General features: G+C 43.7%; 4 protein-coding genes across 4 annotated transcripts; 2 read left to right on the top strand and 2 right to left on the bottom strand.

Moving 5' to 3' along the window:
- The first annotated feature begins 245 nt into the window (after positions 1 to 245).
- On the top strand, positions 246 to 6,198 carry LOC134463476 (aquaporin-8-like). Its single transcript, XM_063216676.1, has 5 exons — positions 246 to 759; positions 2,259 to 2,385; positions 3,121 to 3,335; positions 4,019 to 4,153; positions 5,780 to 6,198. Exons 1-5 carry the CDS (start codon positions 455 to 457, stop codon positions 5,820 to 5,822), a joined length of 825 nt encoding a protein of 274 aa, XP_063072746.1. The 5' UTR covers positions 246 to 454; the 3' UTR covers positions 5,823 to 6,198.
- Positions 6,199 to 7,339: 1,141 nt separating this feature from the next.
- aqp8b (aquaporin 8b) lies at positions 7,340 to 11,958 on the top strand. The gene is made up of 5 exons (XM_063216665.1): positions 7,340 to 7,693; positions 8,017 to 8,143; positions 8,957 to 9,171; positions 10,080 to 10,214; positions 11,361 to 11,958. The coding sequence occupies exons 1-5, from the start codon at positions 7,446 to 7,448 to the stop codon at positions 11,401 to 11,403; spliced, it is 768 nt and encodes a 255-aa protein (XP_063072735.1). The 5' UTR covers positions 7,340 to 7,445; the 3' UTR covers positions 11,404 to 11,958.
- A 3,773-nt stretch (positions 11,959 to 15,731) lies between these two features.
- LOC134465108 (meteorin-like protein) lies at positions 15,732 to 21,725 on the bottom strand. The gene is made up of 3 exons (XM_063218569.1): positions 21,317 to 21,725; positions 20,363 to 20,422; positions 15,732 to 17,579 (listed from the first exon to the last, which is right to left on the bottom strand). The coding sequence occupies exons 1-3, from the start codon at positions 21,723 to 21,725 to the stop codon at positions 17,257 to 17,259; spliced, it is 792 nt and encodes a 263-aa protein (XP_063074639.1). The 3' UTR covers positions 15,732 to 17,256.
- A 2,396-nt stretch (positions 21,726 to 24,121) lies between these two features.
- On the bottom strand, positions 24,122 to 26,808 carry cbx8a (chromobox homolog 8a (Pc class homolog, Drosophila)). The gene is made up of 5 exons (XM_063190606.1): positions 26,635 to 26,808; positions 26,464 to 26,507; positions 25,915 to 25,980; positions 25,683 to 25,749; positions 24,122 to 25,371 (listed from the first exon to the last, which is right to left on the bottom strand). Exons 1-5 carry the CDS (start codon positions 26,701 to 26,703, stop codon positions 24,571 to 24,573), a joined length of 1,047 nt encoding a protein of 348 aa, XP_063046676.1. The 5' UTR covers positions 26,704 to 26,808; the 3' UTR covers positions 24,122 to 24,570.
- Positions 26,809 to 26,874: the final 66 nt, after the last annotated feature.

The following is a 26,874-nucleotide window of genomic DNA, read 5'->3' as shown; positions in this document are numbered from 1 at the left end:
TTTTCTGTAGTTATGAGAAAACCCCTGTGAAGTGGCTGGATGGTTTGCAACATTGGAGACCGCAATACACTCATCCCTCTTCCATTTCTCCTAATCAGAGTCCTTCACCTCCCTCCCTCCCTCCATTCTCTCTCTCTCTCTCTCTCTCTCTCTCTCTCTCTCTCTCTCTCTCTCTCTCTCTCTCTCTCTCTCTCTCTCTCGCATGTCCTTTCCTCTCCCCTCCCTCTTTTTCCGCTTATCAGTATACACTTGCACACACTGTGTGTATGTGTGTGTGTGCTTGCATGTGCATGCGAGCATGTGCATGTTAAGTATGTGTGCGTGTGCATGCGGTTGGCGGTGGAAAGGGGCTGGAGCTCACACTTAAAGAGTCATCCACCCGACTCCACACTTAGCTCACCTCGCCTCCAGCCAGATCCCAGCACCGCCAGCCCAGCTGCCAGCCTCTCTCAGGATGCCCGAGTCAAAGTCCCAATCCAAGACGGAGTTGTGTGACCTCACCATCACTATGGCCCAGGCAGAAAGCGAATCGCAGGGAGAAAGCAGGAAGGAGAAGGCAGTAGTTGGCAGTAGCCGCGGCGCTGCCCTGTTCCTGCGCTACATCCAGCCCTGCCTGGCCGAGCTGCTGGGCTCCACGCTCTTCATCTTCACCGGCTGCCTGTCGGTGGTGGAGAACGTGGAGGGCACGGGCAGGCTGCAGCCGGCCCTGGCACACGGCCTGGCACTGGGCATCGTCATCGCCGTCCTGGGGGAGATCAGGTACAGTGCATGGGGAAAACAGTATCAGAGGATTAAGGGGTAGGATTTGGGGTCGAATGTTTTTGGGGTCGAATGTTTTGATTTTTCACTTTTTACGTTTTGACTTTTAATGGTATTTGAATGGTCTTTTGAGTTTGGATTATTTTGCATTTTAAAAGTGATACAGTTAATCTGGAGTAGGGAGCGCTACCATACAGTATATAAACCATTGAGTGTGCTGTATGTGCAAGTCAATTCAACTCTAGGTGGTCTATATAGTGGAGAGAGTTGGGAGTGCTGAAAGAGACAGGTGCTGTACTTTAATAACCTTGATGGAGTTTAGCAGGCTAGCAGGTGTGTTGGACAGTGGATGGGGAGAGAACCATATATGTGTATAGAAGTCTTCTATACACATCTATGGAGAGCACATCTGGATAGAGGTCTCCATGGGGGGCCTCAGCAATGATATTAGGTAGTAGGGAGCACATCAGTCAACACTTTCCTCTACCTAGACATTGGTTTCAACATACTGGTAGTGGCCTCCATTAAATTCCTTATTATTGTTACGTTAAATTCCTTATCATTGTTATGATTTACTATCTGTGTTTACTTCAGACGTGCAATGGAATTTACAGTCACATACAGTCACCTTCACATTCCATGATCTGGGCACAGCCGTGGCTTTAACAGCTGGGCACTAGACTACTACGCCGGCGACACAGATTCAATTCCGGCCCGGGTCCTTTGCCGACCCTTCCCCGTCTCTCACTACACACTCGCTTCCTGTCTCTCCTCCACTATCCTATCTCAAAAAATCAAAAAATATCCCTAAAAAACATTCCAGGATCTGTAAGGGATGTTGGAATTAGACAACTGAAAATCTTACCATCTGTTTTTGACAACTTTGTCTCTACACAGCCCTCGCTGGGGTGCTCACTAGTTGTACCCTGAGAGGTGTGGGCTACAAATTGCACAAATACGCAGTGTGGTGTTAAGAGCAGGGACACTGCAGTCAGGACCAAAATGCTGATAACTGAACTGACTCATTCGTAAGAAAAGTGATTCACACAGCATCTCTCTACTCTAGCATTCCTATGACATTTACGGGATGTTCAAGATTACATCAAGTCCCAAACAAATGTTGGCTGAGCAGGGACATTGCTTAGGGTTGGTCAATAGTTTCGAAGTGAGAGGTCCGCACACTTAAAATCCTTTTTGTTTTCTTTTATTATTTCATAAAGGAAAACAAAAACAAAAAGGATTTTAAGTGCTTCTTGGGATGTGCACAATCTTCACCTTCAACTTAGGGTTGGTCAACCCTGTGAGATAATTCAAAGGCTCCAGAACTTGTGGGATTTGGGATCACTCATTCGAGACCTTCAGACATATAACTATTGATATTTTTCTGTGGTATTTCTGGTAGTGCTTGTGATGGGGAAGGATTACAAACTAGCAATAGTAACACTAGTAGTACCTGTCTATAACCTTAAATATCACTTCTCGTTCATATATACCCGCAGCGGAGGCCATTTCAACCCAGCCGTGTCTGTGTCCGTGTGCATAATTGGTGGCTTAAAGGTGGTCCTGCTGGTGCCCTACATCCTGTCCCAGATGTGTGGTGGCATGATTGGCGCCAGTCTGGCCAAGGTGAGAGATACCCGCCCACCCCACCCCACCTCCACCCCGCTCACAGCAGCAACACGCACACACGACTCGAACAATCGCTCAATCGCTGACTGACCAAGGACAATATGACTATTTCCACATTCTTGGCTTATCTGATATGGGTTAAAATGCACATCGCAAGCTATTGTTATCTGCGCTTATCACACAGGTTTTAACTGTTTTTGTCTATGTCTGTACCCAAAACTCTACTGACTTGACTATTAAGCTGTAAACGGATTAGGTGGTTGAGGCATTACTGATTTCAGAAAAGAAAAGTGCAGACAGACTGGAGTTCATTAGCCTTTCAAAGTATTTAATGTTTCCTTTTTCATTTAAACCCAAACTCAAGCCACATGAAACTCGCCTTTGCATTTCAGCAGGTAGCCCCAGTGGAAAGAGGAAATATTTTTATCCATGCAACTGGGTGCACCATTAAGCTAACAAACCAGCCTTCACAATCTCCAATGTAAACACTTGAGGTATAAACAGGGCCACTGGCAGCTTTGGCAAAGGCCCTGCACAAAGTCACCCCCCACCCCCAACTCAATACATATCATGTAATGAGGATGCAATTTTGCACCAACCCCCCCCCCCCCACCCCCACCCCACCACCCACCCCTTTCCATCGGCTCATTACAAGTGACCCCTTTGTCCCCCACCTGTCGGTTTCTCTGGGTATCAAATCCCTATCTAACCACACCACTTTCACTTACTCAGGTGATTTCGCCGGTGGAGAGCTACCACAACGCGTCCGGCGGGGCGTTTGCCGTGGTGCAGTCGGAGGGGCAGGTGGGGCCGGCCATCGTGGCAGAGGTGGTGATGACCCTCTTCCTCACCCTGGTGGTGTGCATGGGGGCCGTCAACGGCAGGACCCGCAGCCTGCTGGCACCACTCTGCATCGGCCTCACCGTCTCCGCAGACATCCTGGCTGGGTGAGGGACATATCCTGGATGGATCTCAAATGGCGCACTTGTGCACTGCGGCCGGGCACTATGTTTCAGTGTGTAACTAATACACCATACACACTGAAACATGAACACTGTGAAGTGCCCAAGTGCAGCATTTGAGATCCAGCAATAGACAAACAACTCGCTCCACACTGCTATCCACAAAAAATATCTTTGTACACTGATTGTGTCTAAATATTTCCATGTTCATTTATTACTGATAAGCCTACACAAAACTTACTCATAAATTCATGTCAGGAAGATAAAATTACTTACTGAACACACAGTGACCCCCAGGAAAGGATATGGATTTTCATGTTTATGGATGCATTCATGGATTTTCAAATGTATGGTTAGATTTGTAGATTTTCACATTAACATTATTTATTAAAAATGTTAATGGTAATTGGTAATGGTAATCGAGTGCGTAGCCTCTTACTACAGCAGGGGTCGCCGGCGACCCTATTCACTTGCTGAAAATGCTTAACTACATCATAACAACATTGCTGTGACATTACAGAGAGCCATAGTGCTGCGCTTAGGGGTTAATCAGAAAGAATTCTTCATAGTTCTGTGCATACTAAGTGACTGTACATAACTGGTAGAAGATCTGCCATCGTACAGTATCAGTGCTTACGGTCTCATAAACTCCTCCATGTATGTTTCAGAGGAGCCATCTCGGGGGCCTGCATGAACCCGGCCAGGGCCTTCGGGCCTGCGGTGGCAGCGGACTACTGGAGCTACCACTGGATCTACTGGGTCGCCCCCATGATCGGAGCCATCATCACGGGAAGCCTCATCAGGTATGTCAGCCTTGAGCACAAATCATTTCAGTGGTGCACCAGCTTGTGACTGAGTGAAAGGTGGCCTGGTATGCAAGACCAAAACGTGAAAATATTAGCAGTTCAGATGGGATGTAGGTGGGACCCAACTTTTGTTGTTATGGTTCAAATTGCCTCAGCACTACCTTGGCCAACTCTGTGCTAACAAGACAAATCATACAGCCACTTTTTCGTTAGCCGTGGTCATGGTTAGTTCAGCTGAGTCTACCATAACACCAAAGCCCATCCCAAAGATGCAAACAGAGGGGGGGAGACTTCCGTTGTGATTGGCAGGCCCAGTCTGGTGCCGGTTGTTGCGATCTTGCAAGGATCAGGGTTAAAACATCTTGCCATGCAAGGATTGTCCAGTTAATAAAAACTAGTCTAAGTGAAAGGTGTTTCTGAATTTGCTCTGCTACCCTTCATGTGCTGCAACTGCACTATGCAAATGTGGAGGACCAGAGTTTCCATGTATTTCAGAGAGTTTGGCTCCTCTGTACAGTATGGCCAAAGATGAAAACGAATGTTTGAGCGACACCCATCACAACTTTTTTTTGGGCCTTCTGGCGTTATTATGTCAGGACAGCAGAAGAGGTGGACAGGAAACAGTTTGTGAGAGAGACAGGGTAGGGTTGTCAAAATTACCTCAGGCTGAAATCAAACCATCGTCCCCGGCATATCGTTATGGTGCCTTAGCTGTTTCAGCCACGACAAAGGCCTCACAACTAATTTTTAACCACATACCGTATCTGAGGGACAGTCCTTGAGGTACATACTGTATCTGAACTGTCTGAGGGACAGTCCCATGACCATTGTTTAACTGAAACGTTAAACCGCACTTGTGGCAACTCGTTTTACTGACTGCAATTCAGCGGGACATTATGGCACAAGTATGCGATAAAATTGTAGTTGTTCAGATGGACACAAACATGTCTGGGTGACTCAAGGGTTATCTTTATTACAGTGGCCCAAATTGTCCCCTGGGAACATGTTAAGTGTTAAGTGACATGTCAGTGTCAAAAATGGGCCACCAGAATGGACTGTCTGTGGTTGATTTGTATATCGTTGGCTGTAACATTTATGTCTATGATATTGCTGTGGTTGGTTTAACCTCATGAAACATGGCTCCTGTTACTGCAGTAGTTAGTTGGTTGTGACCAGAATGGCAATGTCCACATAATGCATATCGTCATGTCTTAGGCTACTAAAGACTCTGTGTGGTCTCATAGTAGTGCAGTATGGTAATTACATTGCATTACATTTACATTACATATGTACATAATAAAGTATTTTACATTACATTTTACAGTCCACATTTACATAATAACGTGTTTTAAATTACATTTGCATTACATTTTTACACAATAAAGTGTTTTATTAAATTACATTTACATTAGACATTTACATAATGAAGTGTTTCCATTCAATAATAAGGAGTTCCACTGGTGGCACGGTGTGTATTACGAAGATACAAAATATTGTATAGAAGGACCATCCTACTCTGCAATAAACCACTGGCTAGGACAGATTTTAACACAGTTCCACGTCAGCATGAAAGCTGACCTCTCTAATCAAGTTCAATCTGCTCATGACCACTCTGTTCTCCAGGTTGCTGCTGGGTGATGAGAAGGTCCGAGTGTTGCTGAAGTGACCCCTGAAGATCTACAGCCTCTGTCTAATGAATGTACATACTGGACATTTTTAATATATTGTATTGAATATGACAATTTGTGTACTGTATCATTACTGCACTTTTGTGAACCTTTGGCCCAGCTACTAAGGAAGCCAGGCATTGAATTCTCAAACACCATTTTTGCTACATTAGGCTACTAAACTAGACATACCACAGTATTATAATTAAAACACTGGAAAACTAGTCTACATCATGTTGGGAGTGCATATCAGCACCTGTCACATTTTCACTGCCATTCTTTTTTAATCTGTTTAAGCTCTTCTATTTTCTATGTCTGTAATATTGTTGTAATAGATATGTTATAATCACACTGCTAGAAATATACTGCTACTTAAAACACAATTTAACATATTTATAATTAATTATGAAATGTATTTAATATTTAATATATAACATATGTATGTATTTAAATGTTCTAATTGTAATACGTGATTATGTATTATAAATCTATGTATTTATTTCATGCCGCAATTAAAACCATTAAATAAACATGTTATGGGAGTTTAGTGTTGAAAAATGAATATATTTTACACACACACACACACACACACACACACACACACACACACACACACACACACACACACACACACACACACACAGACAGACAGAGAGAAAATTACCAAATAAATGTCCGTAGATCTATTCAAAAGTCTGATGTCTACATCCATTCTGAGTTAAGATGACATTTTGTAGAAGTATGATCACCAACAATAGCTGAAAACACTGTAATAACGGGCAAATACAAATCTACAACTTAGGCCTATGGTATGGACTTTCAATTTGCAATTTACAAATTGCATACAATTTTCATACAACATTTAAAAATTAATCAGAATATGGGGGGATAACAGTTAGTCCTACTGGACAGAAATTCATACAGATCAGATAGCTTCTGTCTTTCGTCACTTTCTGAAATCATAAAGACGTGCCTACGCACATACACTCTCACATCTCACACATAGGCCAACATAATGGACTATGACTATGTTATTTGAAAGCATGCTGAAAAAACTCCAAAGGGCCTAGGTCAAGTTATTTCGTGACTTATTTAGTTTGATTCAGGGCAGAAAATGAAAAGCTTAAAGTTCTAATTTAGAGATCTTCACGGAGACGCAGACACATGCACATAAACATACAATTACGCTGACTGATCATCTCTGGGTCAAAAAAACATGGTGAAGCACTTGTTCAATATGAAGGCCTACAAAGATCGACATTAACTCAAGGTAACCAAGGGCACAGCAGTATGGGATGCTGGTTGATGGTTTGAAGTAAAAACAATGACACCTGCCGTCTAATCTCGGTTTTTAACATCTCCCATTAACAACATGCCTGTTATGCCCCCCTACAGGCTTTAAAACCAAACCTATGCCCCAGTCTAAAGGACACTAAAGTAATTTGTCTGCGTTCCTCCTCTAACCTGTCAAAGTTCACCTGATTGCCAAACCTGCGGATGAGGATATAGCGCACACTCCTTGACTGCGACAGCGACAGTATCTTCGCCTGTTTTTACAGAGCCCTCGGGACTATTTACCTCAGAGTGGCGCCGTGAGCTCAACGGAGCTCCCAGGTCAGGACATGGCAGAGGAGAAGGTCCAGCTGCGAGACATGGAGAGCGGCGCCAAGAAGCGAAATGCCAGCCATCCATTGAACACCTACGAGCGGGTAATCCAACCATGTGTAGCCGAGCTTGTGGGCACTGCGTTCTTCGTGTTCGTGGGCTGTGTCTCGGTCATTGAGAATGTGGAGGGGACCGGTAGGCTGCAGCCTGCTCTGGCACACGGCCTGGCTGTGGCGGTCCTGGTGGCGTGCATGGCAGAGGTCAGGTGAGGAAACGTTTTTTGGCGACATGTCTTTGTATTATGGTGTGATGCCTTTGTATTAGAATTTGGTAGGAGTACGGTAACTTTTTCCCAAGTCTATTCTGTGCAGGCTACACACCACAACATCAATTGGCACAATTTCAAGCAAACCAAACGAATGCTTTCTAACGTTTTACTACTGAACGCAATCGTCAAACACATCCCTCGATTTTTATGAACTAAGAGTGTTTGAGAATGAGATCATTACAGCGCTGATGTGTGAATGTATATGGTAGGGGTTGATGATGCCTATTAAGATAACACGTTTTTATCTCTGCTGTGCTCAGCGGTGCCCACTTCAACCCGCCGTTCACCATGGCTATTTACCTCTGTGGGGGCATCCAGATGAACATGGTGCTGCCCTACATTGCGTCCCAGCTCATTGGAGGAGTGCTGGGTGCTGCCATGTCAAAGGTGTGTGTATAAAAAATACCTATTAGATCATCATGTTGAAATACTTTACAATTAATTATATGTGTTTTAATGATCAGGTTATTATGTTCCTTTTACCCAAGCAGTAGATAAGCAACTAAATTGCAACTATTGTGATCCCATCATCTGCTTTACTCTTTTGAAACCATTATGAATGGATCAATTTGTCATAACATACCATAGAAAAATACCGTAATATATCATAAAATACCATAAAATAATATAGCCTATATATCAATTTACAAGAGTAAGACTCCTGCTTAAAGGGACAGTTTGGTCAATTTCAACATGCAGTTGTATTGCTCACGCTACTCTTGACTTGTCAGTACCTGGTGATGCTACATTTTTCGGCTCAGCCCTTTCCGAGTTATGAGCAATTCTAATGGGGGCAGCGTTTGTTTACATTTTTAAAAAATGAAACATAGGCCAACTCCAAATATTTTCCCAAAAGGTACTGCTATTTGCTAGTTGTCTGCTGATGTTTTATAACCTTTTGGATGTTTTTGGGAATAAATAAAAAGGTTTTTTTGAAATGTAAACAAAGAGCTGCCCCCATTACAATGACCAGGATCTCGGAAACGGCTGAAGAAGAAGAAAAAAAAATCTCAGGCACTGACAAGTCCAGGGTAGTGTGAGCATTACAACTGCATGTTGAAATTGACCAAACTGTCCCTTTAATGACTGCTAAATTGGGTGGCATTGTTATATAGGCCTAGTGTTACAACCCCAACAAGTCAATGTAGTCAATAGAAGCCAATACAGAAGCATAATACAGTATTGTCTTCTTCTACTCAGGTGATGACAAAAGCAGAGAACTACACCAGCGCGTACGGAGCCGCCTTCACCGTGGTGCAGTCGGAGGAGCAGCTGATGCCGGCCATCTTTGGAGAGGTGGCCATGACGTGCGTGGTGACCACCGTGGTGCTGATGGCAGCCGTCAACGCCAAGAGCAAGAGCCCCATGGCACCCTTCCTCATCGGATGCACCGTCATCGTCAACATCTTGGCAGGGTGAGTTGGTCCACAAGCCTGTAAGGGTTCTCATTCAGAAAACAAGATATTTTTCTAAGGTTCTCATTCATCCAGGACATGTTATCCAAGATGGTTTCGGTCAACTGGGTTTGGTTATAAGACAATGAGCGTCTTAAAGGCTGGCAAGCACCAGGATGCATTTTGGGGACCTTTTATTACAGATGCCTGCCCTGGATTCTAGGAAGTTAAAACCCTGATATGTATTTGACTGAAACCTTGCTCTGAACCAGATCATCTGACCGGTATCATCAGCAATTTGTTTTAGATTACTTGCACAAAATGTGACAACATGAATAGTGTCTGCAAAAGGCCAAGACTGCCACTGCATTCGTAAAATCATCCCCAAGACCCCCACATCCCCCCCTGTGCTAAACCCTTCCATTCAAAACATAACTGAGCAGCCACACTTCTTGACCACAGTTTACATTGTAGATACATACAATCTGCAAGAAACCACGTCTATAGATCGGGCTTTTATCAGACTGATTAGAAATCAGGACGCGATAAGAGGCTACGTGTGGTGTGTGGAGCTATGCTTGTCATTATTATTGTTTTACTTATTAACTGAATTACTGATTAACTTCGTTCTATATAGGTTCCTCTTTGGGTTTAGTATGTTAAGTCCAATCTCTTGCATATGTTTCCCCCCTCTGCACGTGTGGCCTCTTGGACTTAAAAAATGCACATCAATTGGACAGATGCCATTGCTTCTTTACAACATACATTAATAAACTGACACTGCAACTGCTTTATCCATAAATCCTAAAACTAGAATATGTATTTTCATCAGTTGGAACTTTCAAGCTTTAAACATTTGTATGACGAGTTTATGCTTGCATTATGCAAAATTTTCTTACCGAATGTGCTTGTGTGTGTCACTCCATCAGAGCTGACATATCTGGAACGTGCCTGAACCCGGCCAGGGCGTTGGGCCCCGCGGTCATGATGGGCTACTGGAAGTACCACTGGGTCTACTGGCTTGGGCCACTCTCTGGAGGCCTGCTGGCCACCCTGCTGGTCAGGTAAGCAGAAACATTTCATATACCATACAGTAGCGTTTCTCAACGGGGTCTCTACAGCCCCCCAGGGGGGCGTTGGAGGATACAGCTGAGAGGATGCTTAGTTGCCATTTGTGGTCAGTGGTGTATTTTGCTTTTTTTAATACTAAAGGGGGCATTGGCAGGCTTATGATGAGGTCAATGTAGCATTGGGAGGCTTATGATGAGGTCAATGTAGCATTGGGAGGCTTATGATGAGGTCAATGTAGCATTGGGAGGCTTATGATGAGGTCAATGTAGAGTTGGGAGGCTTATGATGAGGTCAATGTAGCATTGGCAGGCTTATGATGAGGTCAATGTAGCATTGGGAGGCTTATGATGAGGTCAATGTAGCATTGGGAGGCTTATGATGAGGTCAATGTAGCATTGGGAGGCTTATGATGAGGTCCAGGGGGCGTTGGGAGGCTTATGATGAGGTCCAGGGGGCGTTGGGAGGCTTATGATGAGGTCCAGGGGGCGTTGGGAGGCTTATGATGAGGTCCAGGGGGCGTTGGGAGGCTTATGATGAAGACCAGGGGGCCTTGGGAGGCTTATGATGAGGTCCAGGGGGCGTTGGGAGGCTTATGATGAGGTCCAGGGGGCGTTGGGAGGCTTATGATGAGGTCCAGGGGGCGTTGGGAGGCTTATGATGAGGTCCAGGGGGCGTTGGGAGGCTTATGATGAGGTCCAGGGGGCGTTGGGAGGCTTATGATGAGGTCAATGTAGCATTGGGAGGCTTATGATGAGGTCCAGGGGGCGTTGGGAGGCTTATGATGAGGTCCAGGGGGCGTTGGGAGGCTTATGATGAGGCCAGGGGGGCATTGGCAGGCTTATGATGAGGTCCAGGGGGCGTTGGGAGGCTTATGATGAGGTCCAGGGGGCGTTGGGAGGCTTATGATGAGGTCCAGGGGGCGTTGGGAGGCTTATGATGAGGTCCAGGGGGTGTTTATTCAAAAAAGGTTGAGAAACACTGATATACAGTGAACATGTCTTAGACACAACAATGAATGTAGATTGCATACAGACATGCGTAGAAATAAGTGTATGTTACATATCTGATGTGGTCAATTTAATGGAATTGAGTGATTAATAAGTTATTTTTTTCTTCGCATCCCTTTTCTGTTTTTATAGACTCCTTCTTGGGGACCGCAGACTCCGTGTCATCTTCAAATAGGAATCTTCAACAAGAATCAGAATTTTCAACAAGAATCCAAAAATGTTGTGGGGTTTTTTTAGGCAAAATTGCGGGCCGTTGACCAGGAATGGCCAGCTAGGGATATTTGCGCCTTAAATCGTACACTGTGCAGAAGGCTTTGTAGATCTCAATCAACACCCACACAGTGCTAATTGACATTAACCACCAAAGATGATTGAGTGGCCATCCTTTGTACGTACAATTAATGGAAACTCAAGCCATTCACTGACAGATCATTTGTCAAGAGCTTCTGTTATTACCCTGGTGCACACGGCATATAGATCCCAGACCTCGCATAGTTTTTGGTTGAGGCTTGCCCTCAAGTGCTGCAAAGAATCGCTGTGGTCTCCGTCTTAAGCAGGCACTGCTGTCAAGAATAATTGAGGACAGCAGCTCCCCCTGTTTCTTGTTACAACTGGTATGTGTGAAAAACAAGCAAATAGTGTTTGAATTGTAAAACAAGCAAGGCGACATTGTTTTCTAATACATTTGGTGCAAAATTATCATTGACCATTAAAAAGCAAATTCTTTGAAAATGTCAACTTTTACATGTTAGTGTGTATTTCTACATTTTTGTTACAATATTAAAGTTTTTCAAAGATGGATATACTGTGTGTGGAGTCTTTATTCCTGGATGTTGTGTGGTATGACATTCAGAGCTGCTCAATAAAAAAATCACATCACTGCCATTGTGTCTTTGTGTCCAGCAAGACAGTAGGCAATGCACCAAAAAACATTCTGGAGTGAATTGTGTCTTTGCTTCAAAATAAGCCGTTTCTCTACAGAATGGATCTCTACAGTTCAAGCATTTCTTCAGACAAAAACCCATGAATAATATCAAAATGATTTTCTTTAGTGCTGGCTCTGTGGGCTAAGATCACGTACCATTAAGGGGGGGACCCGGGGTTGAGTCTGGTCCAAGGTCATTTCCAGATGCTTCCTCATCTCTCTCCCACTACCTTCTTGTCGCTATCATCACTGACCTATCTCCAATGAAGGCATTAAAAAATGTGTCCACTTTAAACAGTATCACCTTGAAGACCATGTTGTCCTGTAGTCATGATAGCATATAGCCTACATAAATATATATAGCATTTGATCTGAGAGGTATTCGGCACATTAAGAAAATTGATGTGCCAAGCAAAGTTGAAACATCTGCTGCAGCCATTTTGCATTACCAGAACTAAAGTGATTTCAAGATGTCTGAAGATGGTGGAGATGGTGAATACCATAACAGGTGCTATCAAAAAGGAAGGAGCCCAATGGGGGCGGTTGTAATCGAGCACCATATTGTGCCAAGGTGATTTCCCTTTGAATAAGCTCTGGCATCTGAGGGCTTTCCAAAACCCAATTACAGAACCGATGCATGGAACCAAGACTGGGGGTCCTAAACATGATGTAAAAAGTGATTTGACTTGTTGTGGGGTGCCTTATGTCGTCACTACCGCCACACTGAGCTCTGGGGCCCTGGTGCTGCAGGCGGCGGCCTCTCACTGTTCTCTTGTGCTCGCTCACAGCGAGTGTCCACATGGGAAAGCTCCCCAAGATGTGGATGATAACCCAATTACGGGCACTCCCGACTGCGAGGACCCCCGCCTGGGCCTTCACGCAGACACACTGGACACCGCGGCCCTACTAACAATCTCCTGGTGCTTTTCTGACCGGGCAGCGTACAGGCAACCCTGCTGGCAGCGAGCTGGGAAGCCTGCCATATGGTGATGGTTTTTTTTTAATGCTGAGATTTGGATACATTTTGCATCCTGGGTGGATGGTGAGTTGATTTTTGAATTAAGTTAAGGAAAAGTGAAACTTTTTTTTTTTCAAAATAAGTACACCTGTGTTAAGAGTGATGAAACCATGCGTTGTGTAATGACTCTTTTATTCTCTCTATATTTTAGACTTAAACTGAAGTTTGATTTTAGAACCATTTCAGACTTCTTGAATGAGTTGCCATATGCACATTTTTATCACAATTTTTTACATGAAATTTGTTTGTGTGTAAAATATCTTCACAAGATTTCGAATTAAATTTCATGGGTTCCTACACATTAATCGCACAGCAAGTTATCTTCATCCAAAACACAGACTTTCCAGACTTTCCATCTAAACATACCATTATCATGCCGACCCCCTGCTCCATAATAATCACCACTTAGTCCCTATAATAAGCCATATTACTGCTAATCTACCACTGCCATGAGCAATAATACATCTTTTCACACTGTGATAACACCGAGCACATTCACACTAAAAAGCCCTCCTGCTATGGTGAGGATTATTTTTACGCGACTCCAGACTTTCATAAGGTTCTGAGTTCACGTCTGTGGCGTGCAGAGAACGACTTTTTAAACTGTGTTCCTGTGGCTTTCGGGGAGCGGGCTAAGCACATTTCCTTGTGGGGAGCTTGGGAGCACAGCGCAGGGAGGAGGGCGTTGGGAAGATGCCTGCGGGAGCAGAGCAGAGCGGAGTGGTTTAGTTAATGCCACCATCCCAGAGGAAGGGAGCCTGGGGAGGGGAAGGGAAGGGAAGGGATCAAGCCAAAACACCCGCCTGCCTTGTGTTGCTCTGCCAGTCTTAGCAACACTACACACACATGCATGCACGAACGCACTACCTCACGCACGTACAACTGCGCGCACGCACGCACGCACGCATGCACGCACAACTGCACGCACGCACGCACGCACACAAAGTGTCTCTCTCTCTCTCTCACTCACACACACACACACACACACACACACACGCACACACACACGCACACACACACGCACACACACACACACACACACACACACACACACACACACACACACACACACACACACAGTGTCTGTCTCTCTGTCGTTCTCTCTCTCTCACACACACACACACAGACACATTCATGGGATCCACTAAAGCGTTCACAAGGGACAGCAGTGTGACAATCCTCATTATGTCAGTGGGAAGACTTGTCACGCTATGCCTATTGTGAACGCCGCATTCAGCCCAAAGTCATTTACACTTTCATTGGCAGCTATTTAGTCCCCATAAAAAAGTTCAAGACGGCAATTTGTGAATCCTGCCCAGCCAAGTGGAAGTGTGTGCAGGAAGGTTTTGGGGGAGGTGTGCATGGATATGTGTCTCTGTGTCTGAGTATACGTGTGTGCTCCGTATGCGTGCTGGTTTGTTTATGGTTTGCTGGTTGTGTTTTTTCAAATGTGTGTGTGTGTGCTCCTGTTTATGCATGTGTGAGCATGTGTGTTCCCCACCACGACTGCGTAATGTGCATGTGTGCATCCCTGTCTGTATGTGTGTGTGCTTGCATGTGTGTATGTATCCGTCCTTATAAACATGCCTGTGTGTGGGAGCTCTTATGAGTGAGTGAGAGTGTGTGTGCGTATGTGCTTGTGGGGTGGGGGAGGGGGAGCTCAGCAGCCAGACTTTTCTTTAAAAAGTCAATTATTTGTTCTCGGCACAGGGGAGGTACCCACTGACCTCCTCTCGGTCTCCTCTGGACTCTCCTCTCTCTATCTTTCAATATCTCTGTCTCTTTTTCTCTATTATCTTTATCATATATTTTTCATATTTTCTTTACTTAAATGTGCACTGTGTAATATTTCAGTAGTTTATTTCCAGGATTCATGCTGCCCATTCACAAAAAAAATGTTTCTTGTTTTTATGTCTCAAATCTTACTGCAGATGGGGTCGCCGGCGGGCCTATTCACTATTTGCTGAAAATACTCAACTACATCATAATAACATTGCTATGACAGTACAGAGAGCCTAAGTAACAGATTAAGCCATTACAATTTTGGGGACAGTAAGGTTATAACATAGGCTCTACGCTAAGGGGTTAATCTGCTGTGATTTTTTTTACATTTTTATTTTTGTAAAGCACATTGATCCGCCTATATACTGCCTTGAGCTGCCTATAACCTTTGTGAAGCACTTTGAAATGTGTTATACTAATAAACCTGCCGTGCCTCCCTCCCCGAATGTCATGAACCCAAGAGCTGCGGCTCTGGCAGAAGAGAATGGAGTAGAGGCGAAGGCTCAGGGGATCCCCCTGCCTTCACAGCGCACACATTTGTATCTCATTTTACGCCAGCGCTGCTCCATTCAGCCATCACATGGCGGAGATAATGGGGGCCTGGCGGTGTGGTGGTGAAAAATGGACTGGTAATTCGGCTCAGTGGAGATTGAAGACTTTAGGAAGCCAGTGAATGGTGCAGCGTAAATGTGGGTGGTGGTGGGAGGGGGACGACATATTGTGTTTCGTTCAGACCAGAAAATGAGAGAAGTTGGAGTCACATTTCTTTTAGGTCTGCTTTCCTTTTAATAATTTCATGTTTCGCTATATATCAAAACATTTAACATGAATGATGTAGGACTGACTGACCAAAGCACATTGTCTGTTTAGTTTCTGTGGTCTTCCTGTGGAAAGTGAAAAGAAAAATAAGCATTGTGTGTTGTCTTAACCACATGAAGAATGAAATTGCCTTGATATCATTTAATTATGTCTCTGCCTTCATCATTCACAGATAGCACCAAATATAGCTGACTAAGACCCGTTTAAACACATTGGCAAAAGTATCAGCCCATGAACATGTATAACAAAATCAAACCTGGATAACACGATGAGACTGAACAATACAGGTGATAAATCAGTGCGGTGAACAACAGCTCCTCCTTAACACTGCTTTGTTCTGAATAAAAACCTTAGTAAATGTGAGTTGGTCCCTTTGTTAATGAGCTGAACAATACATGCACCCAACAAAACCCTGTGAAAATCAATATTCCTCTCTGTCAGGGAATAACGTCTCCTTAGAACCTGGGAAGAAGAAAATCAAGAAACCACACTGCTATGAACGGTCATTCTCTCATGACGCTTAATGCAATAACTTAACATCTAAACAATATCTTTAAAAAGTTTAAAAAGAAGACAATCATGAAGTAAAATAACTTCTACTGAGTCAACACCCAGCCTTTATCTTAACTTTATCATGTTGTACCCTGTATTCCTTTTTTTAAATGGTGTAGCTCATTGTGTTCGGATCTCTCTCTCTCTCTCTCTCTCTCTCTCTCTCTCTCTCTCTCTCTCACACACACACACACACACACACACACACACGCCCGCGTACGCAAACAAAAGTAATTCAGTCATTGAAATGAAATTCAAGCAATGTAATCCCATTAGTACATCATACATACAGTACACAGGTTATAACACTGTGTCCGCAGCACCACTGTGCTAATAGTCCTTTGTCTCAGTTCTTCATAGATTTTTTTGTGATGAAAACAGAGTTCATTTAAGTCATCCACGCACAGTGCTTGATTTTCAGTTTCTTCTGAAAGGAAAACAAAAAACATTTGCCTGTATGTTTGCTCTGAGTGTAGACAAATGCCATCCCTGGTCCAAGCAAGGCAAATGAGTGGACCACAGATTCTAGTCCATCAACCATCAGAAGTGGCCTTTAGCAGAGTTGGGATGGAAATCGCCACTAAGGGAGGTAGATCCCTACCATTCAGGAGCTCCAAAGATGAAAACCCAGGACTATGATGTTGAGATGGTGGTTCAAAATGAATGCAAAGTCAAAACCAACTTCATCAGAGACCTCATCAGAGAGTCTGATGAAGATGGACTTGTGTCAAAACATTAGTCTCTTTAAATGTTGTGCACTGATTAAAGATCAAGAAAAGACTGCATTTGTGTTGCTTTGGGTTTTCCTCTTCAGTTTTGATGCACCAGATGAAAACGCAGAAAGGTCTAGAAGAGTTACTCCTTTGTTGTCCAAGATCATTAAATTTCAGTTGGTCCACAGTGTACACCAGCAAACCTCTGGAGATGAGTGGTTAATCCAGGGGAAAGTCGCAGGGGTTCTGGCCGTCCCTCATGGCTCTGTGGTACAGGACTAGGAAGTCCCTGAACCTGGGGGCACAGCCGAGCCAGGCCTCCCCAAAGTGCTCGGAGCCGGTGAAGAGGAACAGGCCGTCCCCTGGCCTCACGTGGCAGGCCAACAAGGTGTGGATGTACCCGCGCCAACTCGTGGTGTGGGGGCCCTCCTCCCGCTCGAACACGCCACTCCGCTGCCGATACACGCGCCCGCCCTGCACTTCCACCACAGACATCTGCCGCACGGCATCGTGGGATACGTTCAGGATGGAGCCACGGATGACTGATAGTAGGATGGTGAGAAAAGAGGCCGAATGTTAAAGGCATACAATACATATTGACCAGAGGCGATTCCTCTTTGAGTACAAGGGAGGCGCAGCCTCCTGTCCAAAATCACGGAGAATAGTATGTAAACTAATGCTTTACACGACTTAATAACATTGCTATTTCAGACCCAGCTTCATAGAAAATGCATGTGCTCAACTTAGAGATGAAACCAATCTGTAATAGGATCCCGAGACTCGCACGAGTTTTTTTTTCGCTCATGACAACGCAAGCGAGTCGAGTCTCAATGGACTTCAATGGCATGTGGAATTGTACGCTTTTCCAATGGCAAAATGCTAAACGGTCATTGGCTATTGCCGTGAAATTTTTTTGATTTTGAGACTGAGCCTCACTGGGAGTGAATGGAGAAGAGAGAGGAGGGGGGAGGTACCGGAGACTGAAGCTCCGGCTTGTGATTGGGTGAACCCCGTGTCAGTAGGCTACAGTAGTTGATTTCATTTCGAAATGCGGATATGTTATTAATTTGACTGAGAAGTTTCGTCGTGTAACCAGCGGGGAAGCTATTAATTGCGGTGTACTCCAGTTTTGTGTACATATTCTTGTAAACCTAGTGTTGCGAATAAAGTCTTAATAGTGGCATTATTAGTCCTTATCCTTTTCAATCTCCCAATTCAAAAGTTGAGGTTAACTTGCCTACTTTTTGTTAGGGCTAGCTTGCAAGAAAGCTAAGAGAGCTATGCAAAATGCCAAGCATTGTGGATTAAATTCTGGCGAATTCCAGTCGTCCTTATGAGGAGAAAATGAATATCAAGGAGCAGAGCAGAGCACTGCCTAATATTGACTTGGTGAAAAAGGTAGGGAAGAACAACCGTTTCTTTTGAGCTTTCGTGGTGTCTGATCAACTGGTTAACTGTCCCGTGATAGGCGAGTCCTTGTTTCCTACTGTGTTGGCAATGTCTGGTAAATAATTAAAGATTTTGCGACCTCTTAAGTCGTGCACCCAGTAATGAACAAAGACATAGGCAAAATCAATCACATCAATTATGTGGCGGAGGTAGGCCTAATAATAATAATAATAATAATAATAATAATAAAAAAAAACATTTCCCTATGAATAGGCTACAAGGGGGATAATGATTAATGATTAACAAATTTGTTTCAACAAGAGTCCTTTAGTGTGTGAGGCCATATGTGGCTCAGGACCAATATAAGATGTGTGTCAAAATTGTCCCCCCCCCCTTTTTTTTTTTTGCGTTCTGGACATATTGTAATTGAACAGCCTCCCCTGTTTGACAGACTACCAGCCGCCACTGATATTGACGTGCAGATACTTTGTATGGATGTGTATTGCAGATGCGCTGGATTATGTGACTAAGGATTTACACATTTAGAAATGTTTTTAGGAATTCATACATACAAGTTTGCAGACCCATATTGAAAGGAGAGGATTTCAAATTGAGGATGCCTACGACCTAAGTCATTAGGGATTCAAATGTCACCTTCTGTCCAGACAGCGATATCCTTCAACTGAACACCATGTTTTTATTCTCTCTTTCAGCTCATTTACACTTTCATTACCCTGCCATTATGTCTCATTAGGGAGGGGTCAAAGTGGCCTGCGATGGCGATTGGAGAGATACGAGAGGCCCTATAGGTCAGGCAGTAAATAAAGTCTGTTCAAAGGGCACATTTCTTCTGGTTGACTGCTGCTATCCATGTGCCTCCATTGTGTGGGCCAGGGTCCGTGCATCTGTCACCTCCGCCGTCAGCCTTCACCCCCCAAGTAACCCCCGTTCACCCGTACCGCCAGCCGGGGCTCTGGGAACTGACCAGTGCTGTGGCCAGCTGGCAAGGAGGGCAGATTTGTAGATCTCTGTTAAATACATCAGGCGGCCACTATGCTGAGAAGTCAGTCTGGTTTGTGTGTGTGCATGTGTTTTTTTAACGTTTCTTGGTCTGTCAATAATTAAGGTTTCACTAAAAAAAGCTTAAACTTTAAAAAGCTTCAACTTTAAATGTATAGAATTTAAATAGTAGCTTTTAAGCTCTTAAGGCAGGGCTTGAAGTTAAAGCTTAAACTTTAAATGTATAGAATTTATATAGTAGCATTTAACCTCTTAAGACAGGGCTTCTGTTGCAAATGTGCTGTTACCAGAATGGCAATGGCCAAGTCATTAGGCATTACTAAATACTCTGTGTAATGGTATAGTAGTGTTGTACTATGGCGGTAGTAATGTCTTTTCCATGTCTATTACGGCAGTCCACTGGGTGAATGGTTCACAGGATGAGGTTACTTCTTTCAAGGTTTTTGTAACTTCATTTTCCTACACCCTTGAAGGATGGCAGTTGTTCAGAGTAAGGCCATTGGTATCTAAAACTGTGCATTTTGTGCCATTACAGCACAGTAAAGCAAATTGTGATCTAAGCCTCTGAGGAACCCAGTATAATGTTGAAAATATTTCAAGTAATGCAATGGTTCAAGTCTTCACTGGAACTATGCAGAAAATAGCTGATAATAATGAGGGTACAAAACGCACACCAGAGAAGGAGGCAGTGGCGGCCCAATATAACCCAATATAAGACGAGAAACACTTAACGTGTTACATTTCATGAAATGTTTTTTTTTTTTACTAGAAGTCGGGAGTGTGCCGGCAGCAATCCTTCCTTTAAACTATCCAGAAAAGAACTAACTAATGAATGGCTGCATGAAGAGCCATTTGAGCGCTGTTATTTTTAGATTGTAAGTGGTTGCAGCAGTAACACATGACAGATTTCTCCTACCGAAATCACTGTTGCAGATGGCCAGCAGAAGTTCTGTGTTGTTGCACGGTTGGCAGGCAGCTGTGAGGACAGAGGAGAGGGGGGAGAGAACAGATTAAACAATAAACCGGCATTGCTTCAATTAGATATATGTGTCATCATACCATATTTTGTTAATGAAAATTTGGATTGGAATGACAGGATATTTTAATTTCCTTGTGCTTGTAAAAATGTCAAAATTCGATCACTATTTAATTTTGAGTGGCACATTGCTTGGTGGCGCTTTTTCCACGGCCACACGGCGATACTGGTGCTCATTGATAGTGTGAAATTGTAGGAGAAGAAGTGAACACTTGTTTTGGACAATCAAGGCCTAAAAATGGCATGTAAACTGAAAGCACCACCAAATCCACTCTTTCGTGACCTCAGTGATTGGGCCTCTATTGTGCTGTCTTAATTGGATAACCCCACCCAGACAACCTACTTGTTGGTGAAGTCAGCTATTGATACACATCCCATCTTCCCATCCCCCTAATTCTAAACAGGGCTTGAGATGTCTGTGTCTGTTTTTGGTTGCCATAATGGCCAAAAAGGGCAAACTGAGAGAATGGCATGGCATTTCTGGAATCCATGGAATATTTGCCTTCTCTGTTCATCTGGCCCACCCAGTGACCCTGTGCCAGCCTCATCAGCATCTTTCTTTATACCCCCGTCTGGACGTCTGATGAAGAGACAAAACACTGAAGAGGTGGCTTGGAATGCTGTGAAACGATGGAATGTTGGGCTAACCAAACTCCATCGGACAGTTTTAACTATTAAATGAAATGCTGTGCTTTTAACCTAGCCTGGTGAAAGGCATTTGTGATATCTATAATGTAGAAATTACAATGAATGAATGAATGTAGAAATTAATAATGCATATACTATATTATTAACTACAACGGCCAGATAAATAATCTCTGCCTCTTGACCTACTCTGAGGAGGCCTTCGCAGCCTCGCTACGGAGCTCCGTTTTCTGAGGAACTCGTAATGGAAGCCCACAGTCCGGCGACTGATGTCTCCTTGTGGATTAGCTTGAATGAAAAGGGCGGATTTGTGACGTCCATCTGGGCGGTAGCAGTGCACTTGCTCCGACCGCTCATCATCGGCCATCAAGAGGTCCAGCTCTCCGGCGTGCTCGATGAACAGACTAGCTCCTTGGAAGCCACGAAAGGGCTTGATGCAGACGGTGGTGTGTCGTGCCCTGTGGACCGGTTCCAGGACCACCCGCAAGGCGCGGCTCGGGTATATCCATTCGACCGAGCCCTCCGTGCACTGCAGGCGGACCTGTTGAACCGCACGCAAATTGCTGTCCCTCACCAACCCGCTGAAAGGACAAGGCATAGAAAGAAAAATAATAAACAAAAAAAACCAAGCATGATAAATCAATTAATAGCAAAGTGCGTGCCACGCCATGTAGCCTAACTATAGGCCTAATATTACAGGCTATGGCATAATATAATATAATATAATATAATATAATATAATATAATATAATATAATACAATACAATAAAATACATTGTTCTGAGAAAGACATACAAAACTAGCACAATCCTAGGCCGGCATCATTTCTATGCGTTCAGAAAAGGCAAATGACAGTTTGATCACAACAACCTTGGAGTACAGGCCAATATCGCATTGCCTTACCTTCCCCTCCAATTGCACAAGTCAGCCCTACCGGAACAAAGCAGACATAGCGCCTGCAAATAATGTAAAATGTTTCTAAGAGACATGCTCAGACTTCAGAGTTTGCAGGAGCTGCCAACAGGACATGGCCAACGCGGCTCGAAGCTCCGGCTCAAATAAGTTGATGCTCTGTGGTGATGCGAGTGTTGGTGGACGACTCCCGTGCGCACTGCTCTCCACCCTCTCCCACCTCCCCAAACACCCCCAAAATTTGAATGTATGGAAACTTCCTTCCTGCTCCGGACGGTGTCATTAGGATCTCGTTCCACAATATTAGGCTACACAGAATCTGTAACGGGACTAAGGAGGCCGGGTGACAAGTGGTGCAGAAGGGCATTTTCCCACATTTTTGTCTTATAAATGGTTTTGGTCGAGAAACATGGGGCGCAAGACCCCTCTGTGACTGGACCTTTCTCCCCAACGAGATTTTTAAGCATTAATAGGCCATTTTTTTACAAAGGTGAAAAGGGCATGAATGATCCATGAATTTGGTCCATTTTAGCCACACAAAATGTATTACATTGCGGCAATAGTCTAAGGTTTTCTTTTCAATTATCAGTTTTACAGGACTTTTGTTTTTCCCCATGAAGGGCCCTGGTGGTAGTGGGACAGATGAAATTGGCGAATTCTTAGCGACCTCTAGAGGGATAAACACAGCACTGCCTGTGATGCATATTGGCGGGCAGTGCGCCTAGGTCAGTCCAGCAATTTATTTATTTATTTCTATAGCGATTCCTACTAGGTTCATCGCGCCATTCGCTCATTTCATTTATAGGGTATTTAATACACTTTTTTTTTTTTTTTCCACCGAATCCCGTGTTTTCCCTCGTGCAACTTGAGGCGCGCATCAGACACAATAAAGTCTGTATCCCAACAATAAGCTATATGCGTTCAGGTTATTTCAGTAAATCATCTTGGCCAAAAAAGAAAGGAAAAGAGAAAGTAAAGAAATAATGAAAACAAAGAAAAAAGTCCTTGGTCACGTCGGTTTGTATGATTTATCTATCAAGGACAAAAATTAACCTTAAGATTTCGTCACATTATCTTCTGGTATCAAATTATCGTATTCGAAATGGTTAGGCTATATATGACCTCGCAAACTTATCCTAGTTTCCCCATTTTCATACAGTCATATATAATATTCATTACCTATTTGTTTATTTGAATAGTTCAACGAACATGTATTACGCGAATCATCTTTCAATCAAATAAGCCTACATTTCTCAATTGATTAGCCTACTGTAATTAATTTCCAGATTCAACAACACGCGAAAAAAAATTGGGCCTATACATTTCAGGCCAATGCACAAAGTGTGACTGAGCAACCAGTGGTGTAGTCTACGTAGAACGCGGGTATACGGAGTATACCCACTTCTAAATTTCAGGGATTTCAGTATACCCACTTAAAATTGATCTATCCATTATTTTGAATAGCACGAATATATAGCCTACAGTATACCCACCATAAAAAAGTAGACTACACCACTGTGAGCAACGTCAATGTAACTTGTGTCTGGGAAAAAAGTATATAGGGCCTAAATATTGTTGTCAAACACTTTAAGAAGTGGGTTCCTAAATACGATGCAGCCTATTGGGACATAAAAAAACAATACCACCAGATAAAAGACGAGCGCCAACAGTAGCCTCGCTTGCACATATAATTGGCATGTTCTTCAGACTAGCCTTTAAATAAATGTAATGAAACTGGGATGATTGAACGACATATCCATCAAAATTATTATAAAATTATAAAAAAAAGAGCTGGCGAAACTGAGCAAAAAACAGAACTTAATTCCAAACGTTCTCTGTGTAATTTTTTTTCTTCATGTCGTTAAGTGCGTAGAATATCTTCAAACCATTTCAGTTCGATGTACGTTCCATTAGCGTCCGCCGCTTGGGGTGTCAATGGAGTTGGGATGCGTAATTACGCACATGAAATACACAAGACCAAAAACTGGACAAGATTTCTAAACTCTTATGATAACAAGTTGAAGCTATGCATTGTGTCAAAAACGAACGATTTATTAAACACATGACAAAAGACCAATCATCTGGACCCACAAGTTGTGCTTTAATACAGTAACACCTTTACAGCGCTGGTACACAAAGATAAGGCCATATAACTGAAGACATTATAATAATATGAGAATATTACTTGTCAGCCTACATAGTATAATAATTTGAATAAAAGCGCTCGTTGTTACAAGTTTAAAGAAAATTAACGGAGTTGTCAGTAGCTGTGTACACAAGAGGAAATAAACGGACACTCTAATCTCAAACGGATGAACTCACTAAAAAAATAACATTTTCCATAGAAAAAGTCAATGTACATGAAGAGGTACATACATATTTACAGTATGCGTGACAACTATCTAAATAAGCTGTACAAGTGCGAAATTGATAGAAAAAATATTGATAAATCAGCTTCGAAATCAAGTGGGAAAGGTGCAATGTTTATACATAGTTGATAGGTCTCCTTACACATTTAATACTAAACCAGATCATCTCTTTTCTTTGAAAAAGCCTTTGTCCGTCGTACTTTCTTTAATGGTAACTGTTAAAAAATTACTGGTTACATCGGTGACGACAACTTTCTCCATGTTTGAGATGGATGGGCGCCAGGCATCATTTGCCTGATCCCCGAAGATGATTGGCACTGAACGGTTGGACGCAGACTGCTCAGTCTCTAGGTCGTCCTCCTCATATAAACGAGGTCTACTTGAATTATGGCCTTTAGACTGTTGCAACGTTTCACTCGAACATTGCTTCACAGTTCTGTGGGCCTGCGTGTCATGCCTTGGTTTGTTTGTTGGAAAAAGATGGTAACCGCTGGTCGCTGCTCCCATCGATTTTGGCGAGTTCGGCTTAAACCTTTCTGTCATTTGTGGGACGCTGCAGTCTGACATTTCACCTTCATGGTGTCCGTACCTTCCCATTTTAGAAGTGCTGTATGCGACCTGCTCGTCTGACCTCCTCTTCGGGGTCTCGGTGTACGCGCAACTGCCTGGGCTGACATTGAACCTTAACTTGGGCTTGGGCCCTCGTTTCTTTGGCGCGTTCACAAATCCATCGGGTACCCTAGGCGGCGAACCGGTTGGTCTTTGTCTTCTCTCCAGTTCCTGTGGTCGAACGCTCTCTCCTCGGTTAACGGTGCTAGGTGGGAATATCGTTGGCACCACGGTGCGCAGGCCCTCGCGCGCTCTGGGGGTTATAACAGGTTCGGCAACAGGATACGAGACGTGCATTCCTCGCGTCATCTCCCTTCGGAATTCATAGGATTTGCCTTTGGCCTTTGCCCTTGCCTGTGCACAACAAGAATAGTGATACACCACACAAGTGCACTTATTAGCAAGCGCATAGATGCATGCATGCTTACCAATCCAAAATACATCTGACACCAACGACTTGTGCAGGAAAAAAAGATGTGCGTAATCGCTGATAAATTAGACTGCACTTAAGTCTACAGCCATTGCTCTATGTATTTAACCTTTTTTTGTATTAAAATGTGATGCATGATGACACTCTTTAGTCAAGTTTCAGGTCTGACAAAAATAACTGGTCAGCTCATCCACTACCACCCGTGCGTAATTAAGGAGCTTTCAGCTTTGCTCACCTTCATTAGGAAAGTTTCGGGCTTTGGGCCTCTCTTTTTCGGCCCATAAAGCTCCCTCTCACGTTCCCTGCAAATGCAATAAAACAATTACTTGAAGTCACACCAAACTTGATGTTTCTTATAGGGTAAAAGTCTCCGTCACAGCCGCCGCTGTTTCCCTCCATGCAAACACATGGTCGTAAACCACAAATAGGCCTGCGAATGTGACAGCTAACTCCCAAACGTATATTACCTCTCCTCGAAAGCAGCAAAGAGGCGTTGGTCCAAGATATTTTCCTCTGGTTCCCAAGTGCTGTACCTGCATCGAAACAAGAACATAGTGTACAAATTACACAGTTGGGTGGTGTGCAATTTCATCCAAATACCATCGCTTCATTGGAATATGCAATAACCATATGTGCGTGGAAGCTAGCGGACAGTGGGATGCTAACGTTAGCTACGTTGGCTAAGCCTGAATCAAGTAGACTTGCAAGCTTGCCGTTTAGGGACAGCGTTACCCAAATGCAACTAGCGACTGTAGCTAGAAGCGCGAGTATGAGCGACTTCAGCTCAGCAGACATCTGCTAGCAAATGCTCGCAATGTCCGCTTCTCTGCGAGCTAACTGGCTAGTACCGTACATGTCTTGCCAAATGTTAGCTTAGCCAGTGCAATAACACCGATTAGGCTAGCGTGGACCCGTTATGAGTAGGACAATGTTTTGCTTGCAGAGCAAAAGGCAGGAACAACATTTTCCGCTATATGGTTAAAGAAATTCGTCGATCGACAGCTAACAGTACTCACTTTTGAGACCATCCTTTCCATTTGACGAGATATTCCATCCGACCCTGCATGATGAATAAATAAGAGAAAATAGCAACAGACACATCACACTCTGAAATCCAGCGCACAAGTAACGAGTAATATGCAATCATATTCTTTATTTAAGGTTATAGCATGAATAAACTGTCATACTCGTCTTATGCGCCTTTTGATTATGGATTCGGCAGCAAAGACTCGCTCTCCGACCGCGGATAGCTCCATGTTTACTTCAGCGTCGCAGCCCTTCTAGCTGGCCTGTATCTACCTCCCTTCTCGGCACCTTTGCCTCTGGTATCCCAACAGCCCATAATACTCAAAAGAAACGTCACTGCGTTACCATGAGGACCGATGTTTTACGCATTTGCGCTATGCCCATTGGCTCCGGTGCGGGAA

This window comes from Engraulis encrasicolus, chromosome 2 (genome assembly GCF_034702125.1).
Source record: "Engraulis encrasicolus isolate BLACKSEA-1 chromosome 2, IST_EnEncr_1.0, whole genome shotgun sequence".
Taxonomy (NCBI): Eukaryota; Metazoa; Chordata; class Actinopteri; order Clupeiformes; family Engraulidae; genus Engraulis; species Engraulis encrasicolus.
The sequence above is the reverse complement of the archived record's forward strand: the minus strand, read 5'-3'. Positions and strand labels throughout refer to the sequence as shown.